At 54.5% G+C, this 14,430-nt stretch overlaps 1 protein-coding gene across 1 annotated transcript; it reads right to left on the bottom strand.

The window, feature by feature from the left end:
* Positions 1-278: 278 nt before the first annotated feature.
* TMEM240 (transmembrane protein 240) lies at positions 279-12,055 on the bottom strand. Its single transcript, XM_069079100.1, has 4 exons — positions 11,965-12,055; positions 11,220-11,326; positions 3,864-4,072; positions 279-2,398 (listed from the first exon to the last, which is right to left on the bottom strand). The coding sequence occupies exons 1-4, from the start codon at positions 12,013-12,015 to the stop codon at positions 2,250-2,252; spliced, it is 516 nt and encodes a 171-aa protein (XP_068935201.1). The 5' UTR covers positions 12,016-12,055; the 3' UTR covers positions 279-2,249.
* Between the last annotated feature and the right edge of the window lie 2,375 nt (positions 12,056-14,430).

The raw sequence follows: 14,430 nt of genomic DNA, 5'->3' as shown, positions 1-14,430 counted from the left end.
CTGCTGAACCCTGTCTCCTCTTCCTACCCATCCTGTCCTGGTGAAGTGATTTTTTGAACCCAAGGGTAGGACTTTACATTTATCCCTATTTGATTTCATCTTCTTGGATCTGGCCCGATGGTCTATCTGGATAAGACCTTTCCCAACACACTAAGCCAACACCATGTCACCACAGTAGCTAAACCCTGCGAGATAAGAGCAAGCCACCCAGAGCACAGGAGCACCCCAACCCAAGTTCTGGCTCTACAGGAAGCAAAAGAAGAGGCCGACTCAGGACATGCCCCAAACATTTTTACTGACTGAGGCAACCAGGCCCAGGGAGAGGGAGGGATGAAGTCATGGTGGGCAGGCTGGTGGAGGTGATCACAGTGAAAGGCCACAGGGGCCGGAGGCAGCTCTGGTCTGGGCCTACACTAAAAAGCCTTGAGATGAGGGGCTTGTCTGGGAGTAGACAGGGGCTCTCCCCTGCCATGGGACCAGTCAAGCTATTCAGGCATCCAGAAGAACTCTTACATTGCTGCTGACAGAGGAGAAGGCCAGTGCTCCAGCCTCTCCCTTCCCTGTGCATATTCTATGCAAGACCCCGTGAGGCATGTGCGTCACACATGTTCACGCATGCAGATTGCCAACAGGCATTCACCCCAGCCTAGGTGGTTTGCTCCCAGAGAAGCTTCCAAGAAGGATCCCTGGGATTCCTACCCTCCTTGCCCCCATCACTATCTCCTTTGCCTCAGGACTATGACCTACCTCCCCTACCATGTACCTGCCCAGGCAATGTACTGATTGACCCCCTTGTCCAAGCTTGGGCCCTGGGGCTTACAGGACAGGGAAATGGAGCTGACAATGCAGCACCATCTCCCACACTTCTGCCTCCTCGGACACCCCATGCCCTGCATCCTTCATCCTGCCTGGACAGTGGGTCTTCCTACAGACCAAGGTCCTCTTCTCTGAGGCCCTGACACCTTCCCCTGGGAGTCAACTCCCCAGACAGCCTGACAAACACAAGTGTGGACAGGAAACACGCAGACACCAGCCATTAAAAAAAAAAAATTAACGTGATCCCAGACAGGAGCTGAGCAGAAACACAAACCAGTGGATGGAATGCGCTAGGGGCTGGCTCCACTTAGTGGGCAACCCCCAGAGCCCTGAAGGACTGAGAAGTGCTGGACAGAGCCCAGAGTCAGGATAGAGGGTCAGGGGATAAGGATGGGGACTGACCAGCAACAACCGGGTACGAGCTTGCTCCTAAAACCACAGCTGGGACTGAGCTATCAGCCCCCCTCTTCCCTACTAGGGGTTCCCACTCCCCTCTCCACCTACCCAGCACCCTAGAATCAATTTTTTAAAACCTAAACACCATGGATCACACACACACACACACACACACACACACACACACGCACCCCTCCCCCGCCAGGGGTCCAAAGTCACCCAACTGCCACCCCACCCTGTCTGGCTGTAGCACCTTCCTTCCAAGGACTCTAAAGGAAGGGTGTCACCATGCTTGCAACTTTGTCACCCCTCCCATCTCTACTCCAGTATTTCTCCAGGGATTTTCAAATGTGGCACTCCTCTCCTGCTTCTAGCTTGGGAAACTGAGGCACAACATAGTAAAACAGCCTAGGAGTCCCAGATGCAAGGGAGGGACCCCCCACCCCATGTCCTACCCTATCTCTCTGATGAGCCATCTCCCCCCTCCCCAATTTTCTTCTTCCCTGGCCTTTCCTTGACCTACAGTCAGATGACCCCAACTCAGCAGAGGCCCTAGGGGGATCCATCCCATCCCCTCCCACCCCAAACCCTATGCCCCTAAAAAAAGAGAAAAGACACAGCACCTTCTTCTGGGAGCCCCACCCAAGTGCAGGTTGACCACCCAGGCTGCCCAGGCAGCAGACACCCTGGGCCCAGGGGCCAGGAGAGGGCTGGGGCCCTAGAGAGGCGCTGTCCAGGCCAGGGTCTGAGGGGTTGGGCTGTATAGCCCCCTGGGGGTGGGGGAAGGGTTTATAAGCAAAGATCCTTCTTACATATGTACAGAGGTCCAGTGCTGGGGCCCAAGCAGACTGGGGTCAGGGCCAGGCTGGTTCCTGGTCCACACAGGGTGGGCCCTGCCAGCTGTAGGTCCATAGGGCTTGGCCCCAGGCCCCCAGGGAATATAGCCATAGACACTGGGCAATGTCCACCCTGTGGTCCAATAGTCTGTCCATGTGTCCCAAGTCCCTCCATGGGCTTAACCAAGCCAAGGCAGGGGCTCAGAGGTGCCGGGGGCTGGGGTGGCCATTGTGGTAAAGCTTCTGTTTGATGTGCACCATGTTTCCTGTGGGCTCCTCATACGGCCGGTGGGGTCGTTTCCGGAAGTCCTTCAGACTACAGAATTTGGGGAGCCAGGACCATGAGTTGTCTGTAGGAGGCCAAGGAGAGGGAGGAAGAGAGTCAAAAGAATGTAACAATCTATAGACTGCAAAGTAGCAATCCACAAAATGTAATGTAATGTAACGTAACATAGAATGTAATGTAATTATGACTAGAAGCTAAGCTCCTGGAGGGGAGGGGTCCTTTAATGTTTGTTTTTGTATCTCTTAGTAAGTTCTTAGTGCACAGACCCAATAAATTGGATTCAGAAGCTGAATTTTGGATTGTCCCTGGAGTCAAGGTCCAAACCCTACTGCCTATGCACCATATTTCCAGTTAACAACCCACAAAGCAGTTGACCAGGACACAGGATTTACCATTAGCCTATGAGCTTTTTGAGAGCAGGTACAGGTGTTTGGGGTCCCCCCCCCCACCTTTCTTCATTTCCCTAGCACTTAATGCAATGCCTAACGCATGATAGGTGTTTAATAAATGCTAGCTGATTGACTATCTGATCCCTTTGGGGGTGCTAGAGAAAGAGAATGGTTAGGTAACATTCTGGAGTCAAGCCTGGAAACAGTCTCTCCCACTGAGGGTGCCGGGGAAGGGGCAACATCTTTGAGCCATAAGATAGATCCTTGCCTTCCCAAACCAGCCCTCCAGCCCTTGAGGAAGCACATCTCTGTCCCCACAACAGCCTGAGCCTCCCAGTTTGCTAAGTCCCAGCTGTTCGATTTCTAAGTCTTCTGGGTCTGTCTCCCCCTGTTTCTAGTCCTTTGGTCTTTCAGTCTCCTCGGGTCTCTTGGGATGGTTTAAACCTAACTTTGTAAACATTTCTTATTTATCCTAATTGTTAAATTTGCCATTCTAACCAAATTGGCCTACAGGCCATTTCCTGCCTCCATGGCTTTGTGCCCACCCACTCTCACCCCCATCCAATGCCTGGAATGCACTCCCTCCCTCACCCCCACCTCTTAGGACCCTTCATTTCCTTCAAGTTGCAGTTCAAGCCACTTCCTCCTGGGAGTCTCTCCTGATTCACTCACCCACCCACTCAGGTATAAATGGTCTCTCCCTCCTGAGAGGATCTTGTACTTAACCATTTGAATTCTGTGTCTCTCCCCACCCCCCCCCAGGAGAAGCAAAGTTTCTTGAGTAAAATTAATAGGCCTGAAGCTGGGAGGGACCTTGGAGGTCATCTGGTCCAACTTCCTCATTTTACAGATGTACAAACTGAGGCCCAGAGTGGTCAGACAGGAAGCAAAGAACAGGGCTGAGATTGGATCTAGGTCCTTCTCTGGATTCAAACATCCTTCTTTTCTGTCCCAGGCTGTTTCCATCCCATGTTTAATTTTCTTTGCTTCCCCAGTGCCTCAAATGGTGCCTCAAACACAGGAGCTTTTTGCATTGACCTAAATTAGACCGGAGGCCCCTGGCCCCAGGGCCCATCCCTTCCACCTGTCCCCAGCTCCTCTCCAGAGAGCTTCAGTCCCTCAATCCAGCCCAGTGCTTACCAAAACGGCGACTGGCCCTCCAGGCCCGAACGGCACAGTGCAGGACCCCATCCATCCACACCAAGAACCAGCTGATACAGAATCCCAGCAGCAGCCCCAACATCAGGTCAATCTCTTGCTTGGTCACGTTGTCTGTCACAAAGTAGTTCTCTGAGGAGTCGACCACAGACTGGTCCCCGTCGTAGGGGATCACGTAGTGGATGTGGTGCCTGAGGATGGAGGTGGGGAAAAGAGCCACAATGAAGGATGATGGGACAGTATGAGGGGCTATGGGCTCCCCACGATCCAATTTGAGGCCCAGTGACAAAGGGATGGTGGGAGGGGTTGCCCACCCCCTGAAGATGGCCTGGCAGGGGCTCCCCATAATCCCAGATGGGGTTTGGGAACAAGGGTCTCATTAGGGGAGGGGCTGTATCACACCAGAACTCCTCAGTCCCTCCTCTCCCCCCGACAAAGGAGCAAAGGAGAAGGCAGGACAGTCTTTCAGTCACCAGGAATCCTTTACTGTTGAATCCCCAAACAACTGAGACCCTACCTCTCGGTATAGAGGCACCCCCCCCCCCAGGCAGACACCTTCCCCAGACACAGAGATTTCCATAGAGGAGAGACACTCCCTTCAGTACAGAGACTCCTCACCTCAGAGACCTCCCACGGCAGACACCTAGTCAAGGCACAGAGACCCCTCATCACAGGGACCCTCTAGACCCAGAGCTGAGGAGGCCCTTTTTTCTGGCAATTCCCAACTACTAGTGCCTTTACTTTTCAGCTGACCTCCAGTCACTTGATAGACTATGTATAGTCTCCCTCCTTTAGATGGGGACCTCCTAGGGAGAGCAAGTACTGGGTTTTTGTCTTTGTATCTTCACCGCTTAGCACAATGCCTGATCAATAAATCAAAGTAAGTGATCAATAAATGCTTGTTGACCAACCTCTTAAAACATAGCTTGCTTCCAGCAGAGACATTCCCAGCAGAGACACCACTCAGCCCTAATACCCCTTGGCACAGAGTTCCTGACACAAAGGCCCGTCCTTAGCAAGACAACCCCACCAGCTTGGAAAACTCCTTGCAACAGTGAGAGCGCCCCTCTGTTCTCCACAAGAGCCCGTGGGGCTGCTCCCCAGACTTCAGGGACAGAGAGTGCACTGGGAGGCAGGGAGAGAACCAGCCTCCACTTCCACTGTCCTCACTCCCACCCCAGTCCCTCTCACCTCCAGCCCATCACTGAGTATTCAGGATTCTCAGGCCTTTGAATAATTAAGCCCAAGAAACGTCCAAATATTGATACCAACAAATGATGCTGAAGAAAGGGATGGGGAAACAGATGCCATGGGTGGGTCTGTGGCAGAGATACACAAATACACACCCAAACCCAGTTCCACAGAGCTATACAGTTACACAATGCCAAAGCACAGACACACAAAGACATACATAGTTCCAAATGCAAAATTACCCCAAGGATAGAGAAAGAGAATAGATCCCCCCAGATCTAGCCAGCACCGTCATGTGTGGCCCTGCAGGGGGGCTCTGGAGGTAGGCCGAGCCACAGAGCCACACACACACACACACACACACACACACAATGAGAAGCTGACATCCACAGTCAACCCCAGTCACCCAGGTGCCAGGCACAGCCTCATGGAGTTGCTGTGGGCTTTGAGAGGAGGCTGGGGGGCCAAAAAGGAGCCGTCAGGCTTTGGGGGAATTCTCAGAGCCGCACGCCAGCTCTGAGTCATCTCCCAACCGAGCCTTTGCTCTGCAGCCACCTAGGACTGAAATCAAGAGACAAGACCTATGACGGTGACACAGAGGACCAATGAGAAAGAAGAGCAAAGAAAGTAACCAGGACAGAAACCCAAAGGGAGCTCTCCAAGTGATCCACCCAGAGACTCCCGGAAACCATGGTCCCTCTTCACAACCCCAGGCCCAGAGGCAGTCACATCCCCAGCTCTTCCCAAGCCATGGCATCCAGGCAGACGGCACAGCCAGGCTCCCTGGGTCTATGGGCATCTGCCCCGTTCTCTCCTCTCCTGTGGCCCCCACACCAAGTCAGCCCTTCCTCCATCATCTCTGACCTCCAGCCTCTGATCTGGTCTCTGGGCCTGCAGGCTCCAGCCTTCCCACAGTCCTCAGGCCCAGGGAGGATCATGGGGGCCTTTGCAAAAGGCCAGCTTCCCATCACCCTTTTAATAAAATGAAAATATCCTCAGCCTGACATTGAGCCCTCCCAAATCCAGCCCCACTGACCACCCCTCACAAGCTTTCCATACTGGCCAGAGCAGCCCCCCATCTGTTCCCCACCTGGGAGATTCCATCACCTTCTTTCCTGTCTTTGCACAGGCTTTTCCCCATGCCTGGAATCAATGCTTTCTTCACTTCTGATTGGGGGACTTAAACTGTCCACCTCCATGGGTCAGGGAAAAAAGCACTGACTTTGACTGGGTCAGAGGACCCAGATTCAAATTCTACCTCTGATGCGTGTGTGACCTCCGGTCCTCACTTGACCTCTCTGGGCCTCAGTTTCCTTGCGTTTAAAATGAGAGGATTGGTCTAGATGACCTCTGCAGGCCCTTTCTAAAGCCTAGCTCATCTGTCCTCTCTCATGCAATGCCTTTCTTTCCCTATCCTGCCAAACACATGTCGTGATTTCTTGAGCTTTTTCTGGACTGTAATTCTCTCTCCCCCCTCTCCATAACTACCAGAGACAGCTTGTGGGGTAGTGGATAGAGCCCTGGGCCTGAAGTCCAGAGGACCTGAGCTCAAATCCAGCCTCAGACATTTCCTAGCTGTGTGACCCTGGGCAAGTCACTTAACTCTGCCTTAACAACAACAATAATTTTCACCCATTGCTGCCTGCCCTCTAGGCCAAGCAGAATAATGCTCAACCCTTCCTCCAGGTAACAACCTTGCAAATACTTGAAAGCACTGAACATGTGACCCCTCCCCCCAAGTCTGACCGTCCTCAGTGCCTTCACACCACATAGGTTGTGAACCCAGCTTCTGCCAGTCTTTCTCCCCTGTAGCCCCAGGGCTCCGGATGGGGCCTGACCAAGGCGCCAGGGACCCCTCAGGCTGGCAGCTCATGCTTTTCTCACTGGTCATCTTGCCAACAACGGTTGATTCCTAGTGACTCATCAGCTACTGAAACCATCAGAATGTTTTTCATGACAATTTGGGGAGGGAGCTGGAATCGATCGTCTCAGGGGTCTCTTCTGACTGTGGGCTTCTTTGATTCTGTGAATCTGATCATGAGAATTCACATTTTTCTCGAAGCTGAGGGCTTTCAAAATCCCCTCCTTAGGCAATGTCAGGAGGGCCGGGGGGAGCCCAGAAGCATGGGGTGCCCCTGGGGAGCACTGACAGGAACGGACATCCCCCCCCACCAAGCCTTTTCATGTGAAGCGCCCAGTTTCTTCAACTGAGCATCATAGGTCTTGGCCTCCAGGCCCCTCGTAATCCTGGCAGACCCTTTTGGACATGTTTCAGCTTATAAAAAGTCCTTCATAAAGTACAGCAGATTAGGAACACAGCCCTCCAGAGGTAACTTCCTTTGTTCTGAGTGCTGTGTTGCCTCAGTGCAGACTGAGATCAATTTAGAGTGTGTGTATGTGTCTGTGTGGGTCTATGTATGTGTCTGTGTGTGTGTGTCTGTGTGTGTGTCTGTGTCTGTGTGTATGTCTGTGTCTGTGTATCTGTGTGTCTATATGTGTCTGTGTCTATGTGTGTGTGTGTCGGTGTGTCTGTATGGGTCTGTGTGTGTGTCTGGGTGTGTGTTTGCCTGCTTTGTGATACTCAACTTGGCTTGCAGTTAAATAAACCCCCTCAAAATCTTTCTCTCCTCCATGAACTCTTGCTGGACCCCACTTTTCCTCAGCTTATACATGTGAAGATGATTGTTTGAAACCAAGAATATGACTTTACATTTATCCCTAGGGAATTTTTTCTTCTTTGATTCCAGCCCTTTTCCCATCCCAACCTGCGGAGAACTCTTGGACTCAGCACCTGAGATCTCAAGATGGAAGAAATCACCTTAGAGATCATCTAGTCCAACATACTCATTTCACAGATGGAGAAACTGAGACCCTGTGAAGTCATGTGACTTGTTCAAAGTCACATAGGTGGTGAGCTACAAAGCCAGACAATAAAAATCAGGTCCTTTGACTCTAAATCCAGTACTCTCTACTAGACCATGCTCAACTTCGTACCATCTGAAAATCTACACCTTAATTCCAAGCACTGAACAGAGCCAAGGCCAGACCCTCCACAAATCTCCCCTCCCAGCTGCACCCAGAAGCCCAACCCTCCCTCCAGACTGAGAGCTAAGCCAGTAACCAACTCCTTCTGTATTAGGTTATTCAAGCCAACTGTATGGTCATCCAACCCCCAGCCCTCTTTCCAAAGAGATTGTGAACACCCTTTGGGATTAGACATCTCCTTGACCCCCATAGCTGAATGGGGATCAGTTGATGCTGGTCAATCCTCAGCGAATGTGAATTAACTTTTGTCAAATGAATAAGAAAATGAAAGGAACTTTTGATGATATCTAATAGAGAACCCGATGGTGCCCCCTAGGCATGGCTGTGATAGGGAGAAAGCAAAGAAGAATTGGGTCTTCCTAAGAAATACAAGGATGGACTGTTGGTTTATTTGTTTTTTAAACAGCAAATAGAAAGAAGAAAGGATCAGATTGGGGCTGAGCCAAGAGGGATGAGAGTAGGGAAGCAGATGCCTCATACCTTCTACCCCTGGAGGTCACTCCTAGCACCCGGTGCAGCCCTTCCCCCTTTCCATGCTGGGAGGCCTGACCTTGTCTATTTGTCTCCAGGGAGGTAAGCGGCATATCCGATTGTTTTTGTCCCAAGAGCTCACACTAATTGCCTACCCAGCCAGAGGCCAAAGTCACAGATGCTGGGGGCTGGGATTCATCAGAGGCCTAAGTATGGATGGATTTGTATGACCATTCCCACATACCATACTAAGTCTGAACCCCACTGAAATCAGGCAGTCAAATGGAAGAAGAGAGGGTGGGCAATCCTCCCACGAACATTGATTCTGCTTTTTGGCCCAGAGCATAGACAAGACATATGCCCAGGAGGGAGTTTACCATGGGGCCTTTCCCCCAGGGGAGTGAGGACTCGGGCCTGGACCACTGTCCCCCACCAACATATGTGAATTGAGATGAAGTGGGAAGAGTCCCTCAATTCTCCTGATGCCTCAGACCTGAAATCTCTAGGCCATAACAGATTTAGCACCTGTATCAAACCGGGCCTTCATTCCTAGCCATCCTTCTTTGCCTCTAACCCAAAGGTCCCCACCCTGGGCCAGGCCCTCATCACCTCTTCTCCACCCCATCGTTAGCATGCCACCAGTCAGCTTCCTGATTTCCTTCTCACCATGTTGCTCTGCTCAAAAATCAGGAGAGATGCCAAACCTCTCAAGCCACCATTCAAGGAAGACCTTCCAAAATCTAGTACCACAATCTGGCACACCCCTTCCAGCCCCATCTCCCTCTGCTGCCATTCTTCTAGCCAGCTAAGATCCCCCAGGGCCCTCCAAGCATCCCCCACCCTCACTCAACCGATTGCCAATGGAATGCCCGGCCCCTTCTCTCCACTGTGCCTCCTTCAAGGGCCAGCCTCCAGTTCTCCCTCTTCCATGAAGCTCCCCTATTATCTCAGGAACAAGTGAAGGTGCTAAGGGGACAAAGCACCTTATGGGTAACCTGTCTGTGTCCAAGTCTCATGTCCCCATCCAGACTGTAAGTTCTCTGAGGGCCGGGGTTGAATCACTGGTCTCTCTGCCTCCGCATAAGGTATGGGCATAGTCATCACTTGGTGACCATAGCATCATAGGATCACCAGTTTAGAGCTGGGAGGGGCCTCAGCAGTAATTTAGGCCCACCTTCTTATTTTACAAAGGAAGAAACTGAGGCCCAGAAATGGCAAAGTGCCTAAGAACCGTTGCAATGACTATGACAATGGCCAAATGCCCAAAGTGGATGGCTTAGGGGTCTGAGCACCATCAGTATCACCCCCTTGCTAGCCTGGGGGATGCCTGGCCACCTGGCCACCTCTATCCCAACCTTAGGAAACCAGTAGACCCAAGCTGGTGCTGCCAGGGGCACAGGGCAGAATTACTTTCCAGTGACTCAGTAACCCCATGAGAACACTAGTCACTAGGTCAATATCAGTCCCCAATAATCGGTAACTGACAACCAAAGTAAATTGTAACTGACCAGCGACTCCAAGAAATGTAATTCATAGCCAATAACCAAGAAGTGATTTATTGAGACTATTTGTCAAGAAACAATATTAATAACCATCAATAACCAATACCCAACAGTCCTGTCTGTATCCTGGATTCTTCTGCCTTAGAGCCCTGCTACCCAGCATATGAAGCCTCTCTGCCCCTAGGGTCCTCTATGCCAGACTGGTCTGGCCTTTCCTTCAGCCCAAGGGTCTCCAAGATGCTCCTCGAATACATATCAGATCATGTATTCTGGCCATCTAGGGCAATGCTGAGGAAGCTGGGTTGGCCTCCAAACCCCTAGGCAAACTTCAAAAGAAGGTACTGGGCCTTAGCCCAATGAAAGCCTGGAAACATCTCTCCTGGCTTGGATAGCATGATCTCCTGATACGGTGGTGGGCAGTAAGGGACCAGGAACAAGGGGGTTACTTCGTGACTCTTTATAGGGCCAACTACATTTTAGTTTTTCCCCTTTAAAGAACTATTGGGGAGGGGAGAATCTCTCTTTCTCCAAGTAGGAGAATCTGTGAATTCTCCCAGGGTCCTGGTCACATTTCCTCCTGCAAACTCGATCATCTTCCTCCCCTCTCCCCTTAAGAACTCATGCCAGAACTTTTAACCCTGAAGGAGCAGATCTGCCCCCTGGTCCTGACCCCACCCGGACCCGGAAAAGTGCTATAGGCTGAGGGAAGCAGTCTTCCTCTGTGGGTCTCCACACTCACCCCCAGAACCAGTTTCAGCCTGCCTGCTGATGCCAGAAGCTGGGGACCCCAGACCACCTGGCCCCGGAATCTCTGCCCACCAGTGTGTGTTTCTGAGAACATGTCTTTCGGTGGGCTGTGTTTCTGGTCAGTGACTATCAGTGTATGTCTGTTTGCTTGTGTCTGTCGATAGGTCTCGGTATTGTGCATGTGCTGGGGTGTTCATGTGTCTGGGTGACCCCGGGTCCCTGCGTGTGTTGTGCGTCTGGACATCGGGGCCCTGCCTGGGTCCGAGACTTGGGCCTTTAATCCCTGTCTCCTGTCAGGGCAGAGAGCAGAGGGAGGCTGTCGGGCGGGGACAGGGGGCAGAAGGCAAGGAGTGACGCCCGAGGAGCCCCCGCGGGGACTTACCTCCCACAGTTGCAATGACAGACGCGGTCCTCGCCCCGCAGGTGCGGGAGGATGTAATTGTGGAATCTGTCCAGCAGCGCGTTCATGTCCATCAAGCAGGCGATGGCCTGAAAGAACCCCGAGCCCCCCGCCCCCCGCCGGCCCGGCCCGTCAGCGCCCCCGACGCCCTCGGCCTCAGCCTCCCGGCCTCTCTCCCTCTCTCCCTTCCTCCCGGGGGTGAGGGACCGCGGGACCCAGAGCCAGGAGCCAGGTCCGGCCCCCAGACCCGCCGAGGGCGGCCACGGACACGGGTCCTGCGCAGAGCCAGAGGCACCCAGAGACCCAGGAGGAGAGAGAGAGAGAGAGACACCTGGAGAGACAGCCAGGGCCAGGGCCCGGCGCGCGCGCACACACGGCACAGGGCACACACACACACACACACACAGATACACGCACACTCGCACAGAGGCTCAGGCACAGGCACACACACACACGGGCACACATACACCCCGAGGCAGGCAGGCAGGAAGGCAGGAAGGCAGAGAGGAGACACGCAGGGGGAGCGGGGAGCGCGCCAGGAACGGCGGGCCGGCCACAGGGCCCGGGCGCTCGCAGGCGCAGAGACAGGCAGCCAGGCAGCCAGCAGGGGACACGCAGGGACAGAGGACAGGAGCCCCCGGCCGCCCGCGGGGGCAGCTATTCCCGGGCCCCCCACCCACCTCCTCCCCGCGCCCCGCACCCCCCGCGCCTCCCCCCGCGCGCTCACCATCACTACCGACGCCCCCAGAATCATGAAGATCATCGTGTTTGCGCTCATGGGCAGCCCGCAGGGCCGGCCCGGGCCGGAGCCCCCCGCGCCCACCCCCTCCCCCGCCCCCACGCCGCGGCGGGGGGAGCCCCGCAGAGGTCAGAGCCGCCGCCGCCGCCGCCGCGGACGCCCTCGCGGTGTCTCTGCGTCGTCCGCGGCCGTGGCGCCGGCAGTGTGAGTGAGTGTGACAGGGTGAGCGTGTGCCTGCCTCTGTATGTGTGTGCGTGTGTATGTGTGTGCGTGTGTATGTGTGTGCGCGCAAGTGTGTGTGTATGTGCGTGTGTGTGTGTGTGTGCCCGTGTGCGTGTGTGTCTCCCTCTCCAGCCCGGCCCGCGCCGCAATCCCGCCGCCCGGGGGCGAGGGGGGGAGCCGGGGGGGAGGGGGGCCGGGCTGCGGGGAGGGGGCGCCCGCCTCCGGGCCCGCGAGCTGTTCGGGGCCTCTCCCCCCCCCGGCCCGGGCCCCGGCCCGCAGCTGCAGCTGCGCCCCGCCCCCTCCCTGCTATCTACCCCTGCTCCCCCAAATCCCGAGTCCGGCCGGCCGAGGGAGTAGAGTGCGGCAAGTGAGCGTCCGCGCCCGCGTAACGCCTCCGGGGGCCTGGGGAGGGCCGGGAGCGGGGGAGGGGGACGAGAGTCCCGGAGCAGCCTGGGGTTGGGCTATCGGCCCCAGCGGGAAGCTGCTGGGGTGTAGGGGGAATCCCCTGGAGCCCGACTACGAGTCAGCCCAGAGAGGAGAGGAGGCCCGCGAAGGGAAGCCAGAGGTGAGGCGGCGGGCCCGCGGGCCGCAGGACCCCCTCTCTGCTTCCGCACATCCCGGGCCGGCCCTGGTGCTGCGAGCTCGCAGTCCCCGCTACCATCTTCTCTGGTCCGACACTTCCCGCTGCTACCCGGCTCCCCCCTCCCGGGTTTGCTTGCTGCCGCAGGAATGTGGGAGGTGGGGTGAAGCCGAGTCCTGCAGTCCGACCCTTGGTGCTCCCTCCTGGCCGGCGATGACGCCTCGGTAGATCAGAAGCTAACTGCCCATAGGGAGGGTCGCCGCACTGAGCCAGGTTGACTTCCAGCCCCTGGAGAAGGGGCCCGTTTCTTAGGGAGCGGGAGGGGGACACCTGCTGTCTGTCCTTTGCCAAGGAGGGGAGTGACCTGATTTCTTGGTCCCAAGTAGCATCTCGGGGGAGAAGGACGGAGAAGCCCCCAGCACCTGGCCGGGGTTGTGACATTCCCCACAGCTATCCGCCTCCACCCCACAGTCCAGATAACTTAACTGGGCTATCCAGGACTTTGAACACATTCGTAAAGGGGCCCGGCAAACCCCTCCCTCCTGCGCACCCCCAACCTCCATCCTGTCATATGGCTTGGAGCCCTAGGCTAGAGTTCTGCAAAGGAGTCGTCGGAAGTAGGACTTGGGGCGGGGGAAAGGAGCTCTTTTAAAGGGGCAGATAGGGAATTATTCCCAACAGGAATTGATAATCCCCCTCTCTCCTTGCAGACTCTGGGCTCACCAGCATTCTTTTCCTTTTACTGCCCTCAGGGATCCAGGATCCAGGGTTAGAAGGGGGCTCAATGGCCCAGGCTTCATTTTACAGATGTCCCGAAAAAGAAAGTCCAGACTTGAGCAGGGAGTGACAGAACCTGGATTGCAAAGCCAACATGCCTTCTTTGGAACGTGTTCACTGGTATCTCTCAGAACCTCAAACCTCAGGGACCCACCAAAGCCATTATTTTTTCCCGACTTTTCTGTCGGGGCCAATCAAATGCCACCGTTCTCTCCTCTCATGCATCCCAAACATTTCCCAACCTTTCCTAAGGGGAGAAGCAAAGGAGATCTCGAGACAGTCCTCAGAAGCTCTAGCTGAAGATCCGGACTATGTTAAAAAAAAAAAAAATACTTGAAGAGGAATCCTTGGAAAGGTGATGGAAGAAATTATCAGCCAAGCTGTGGGACAGGGAAAGCAGGCTACGGATATATCAGATTGACCCGATGCATTAGGGTACAAAGCCCTCTCCCCACTACCAGCCAGGGAGCTAGATGATGCAAGTAGGATTCATCCCATTTTATAGATGAGGAAAACTAAGGTTCATGAAAAGGGGAGTGGTTCACAGTGGCGGTATTCATACTGAAGGAAGCCTGACAGAGGAGATGGTGCAGCGAGTGGCAGGAAATGGAAATGCCACCAAGAGGTGGAAGAGCTTGGAGATGCTGGACTGGCAGAGGGAGTCGGAGGGAAGTGCTATCAGAACAAATATTTGTGGGGCCCACCTGCCCTTTAAGGGCAGAGATTGGACCAATGGCTAATCCTGGAGCGGGGACCCAAAATCAGGCTGAGGTCTGGTTCTGGAGACCATAGCCAGGGCTGATGGGGGGCGGGGAGGCCAGACTAGAGAAGCCCCCCAGCAAGACAAGTTAGCATCAGCTGCCCACCCTCAAAGG

This window comes from Petaurus breviceps, unplaced genomic scaffold (genome assembly GCF_028583685.1).
Source record: "Petaurus breviceps papuanus isolate PSGF00001 unplaced genomic scaffold, PetGlider_PUasm1.0 91041, whole genome shotgun sequence".
Taxonomy (NCBI): domain Eukaryota; kingdom Metazoa; phylum Chordata; class Mammalia; order Diprotodontia; family Petauridae; genus Petaurus; species Petaurus breviceps.
Note: the sequence above shows the minus strand (reverse complement) of the source record. Positions and strands in the feature narration are given on the sequence as shown.

Coding starts and splice junctions, on each gene's coding strand:
- TMEM240 (XM_069079100.1), bottom strand. CDS start 12,015: ATGAGCGCAAACACGATGATCTTCATGATTCTGGGGGCGTCGGTAGTG. Junction 11,327..11,964: donor TGGGGGCGTCGGTAGTGATG/GTGAGCGCGCGG, acceptor GGGTTCTTTCAG/GCCATCGCCTGCTTGATGGA. Junction 2,399..3,863: donor GAGGGCCAGTCGCCGTTTTG/GTAAGCACTGGG, acceptor GGCCTCCTACAG/ACAACTCATGGTCCTGGCTC.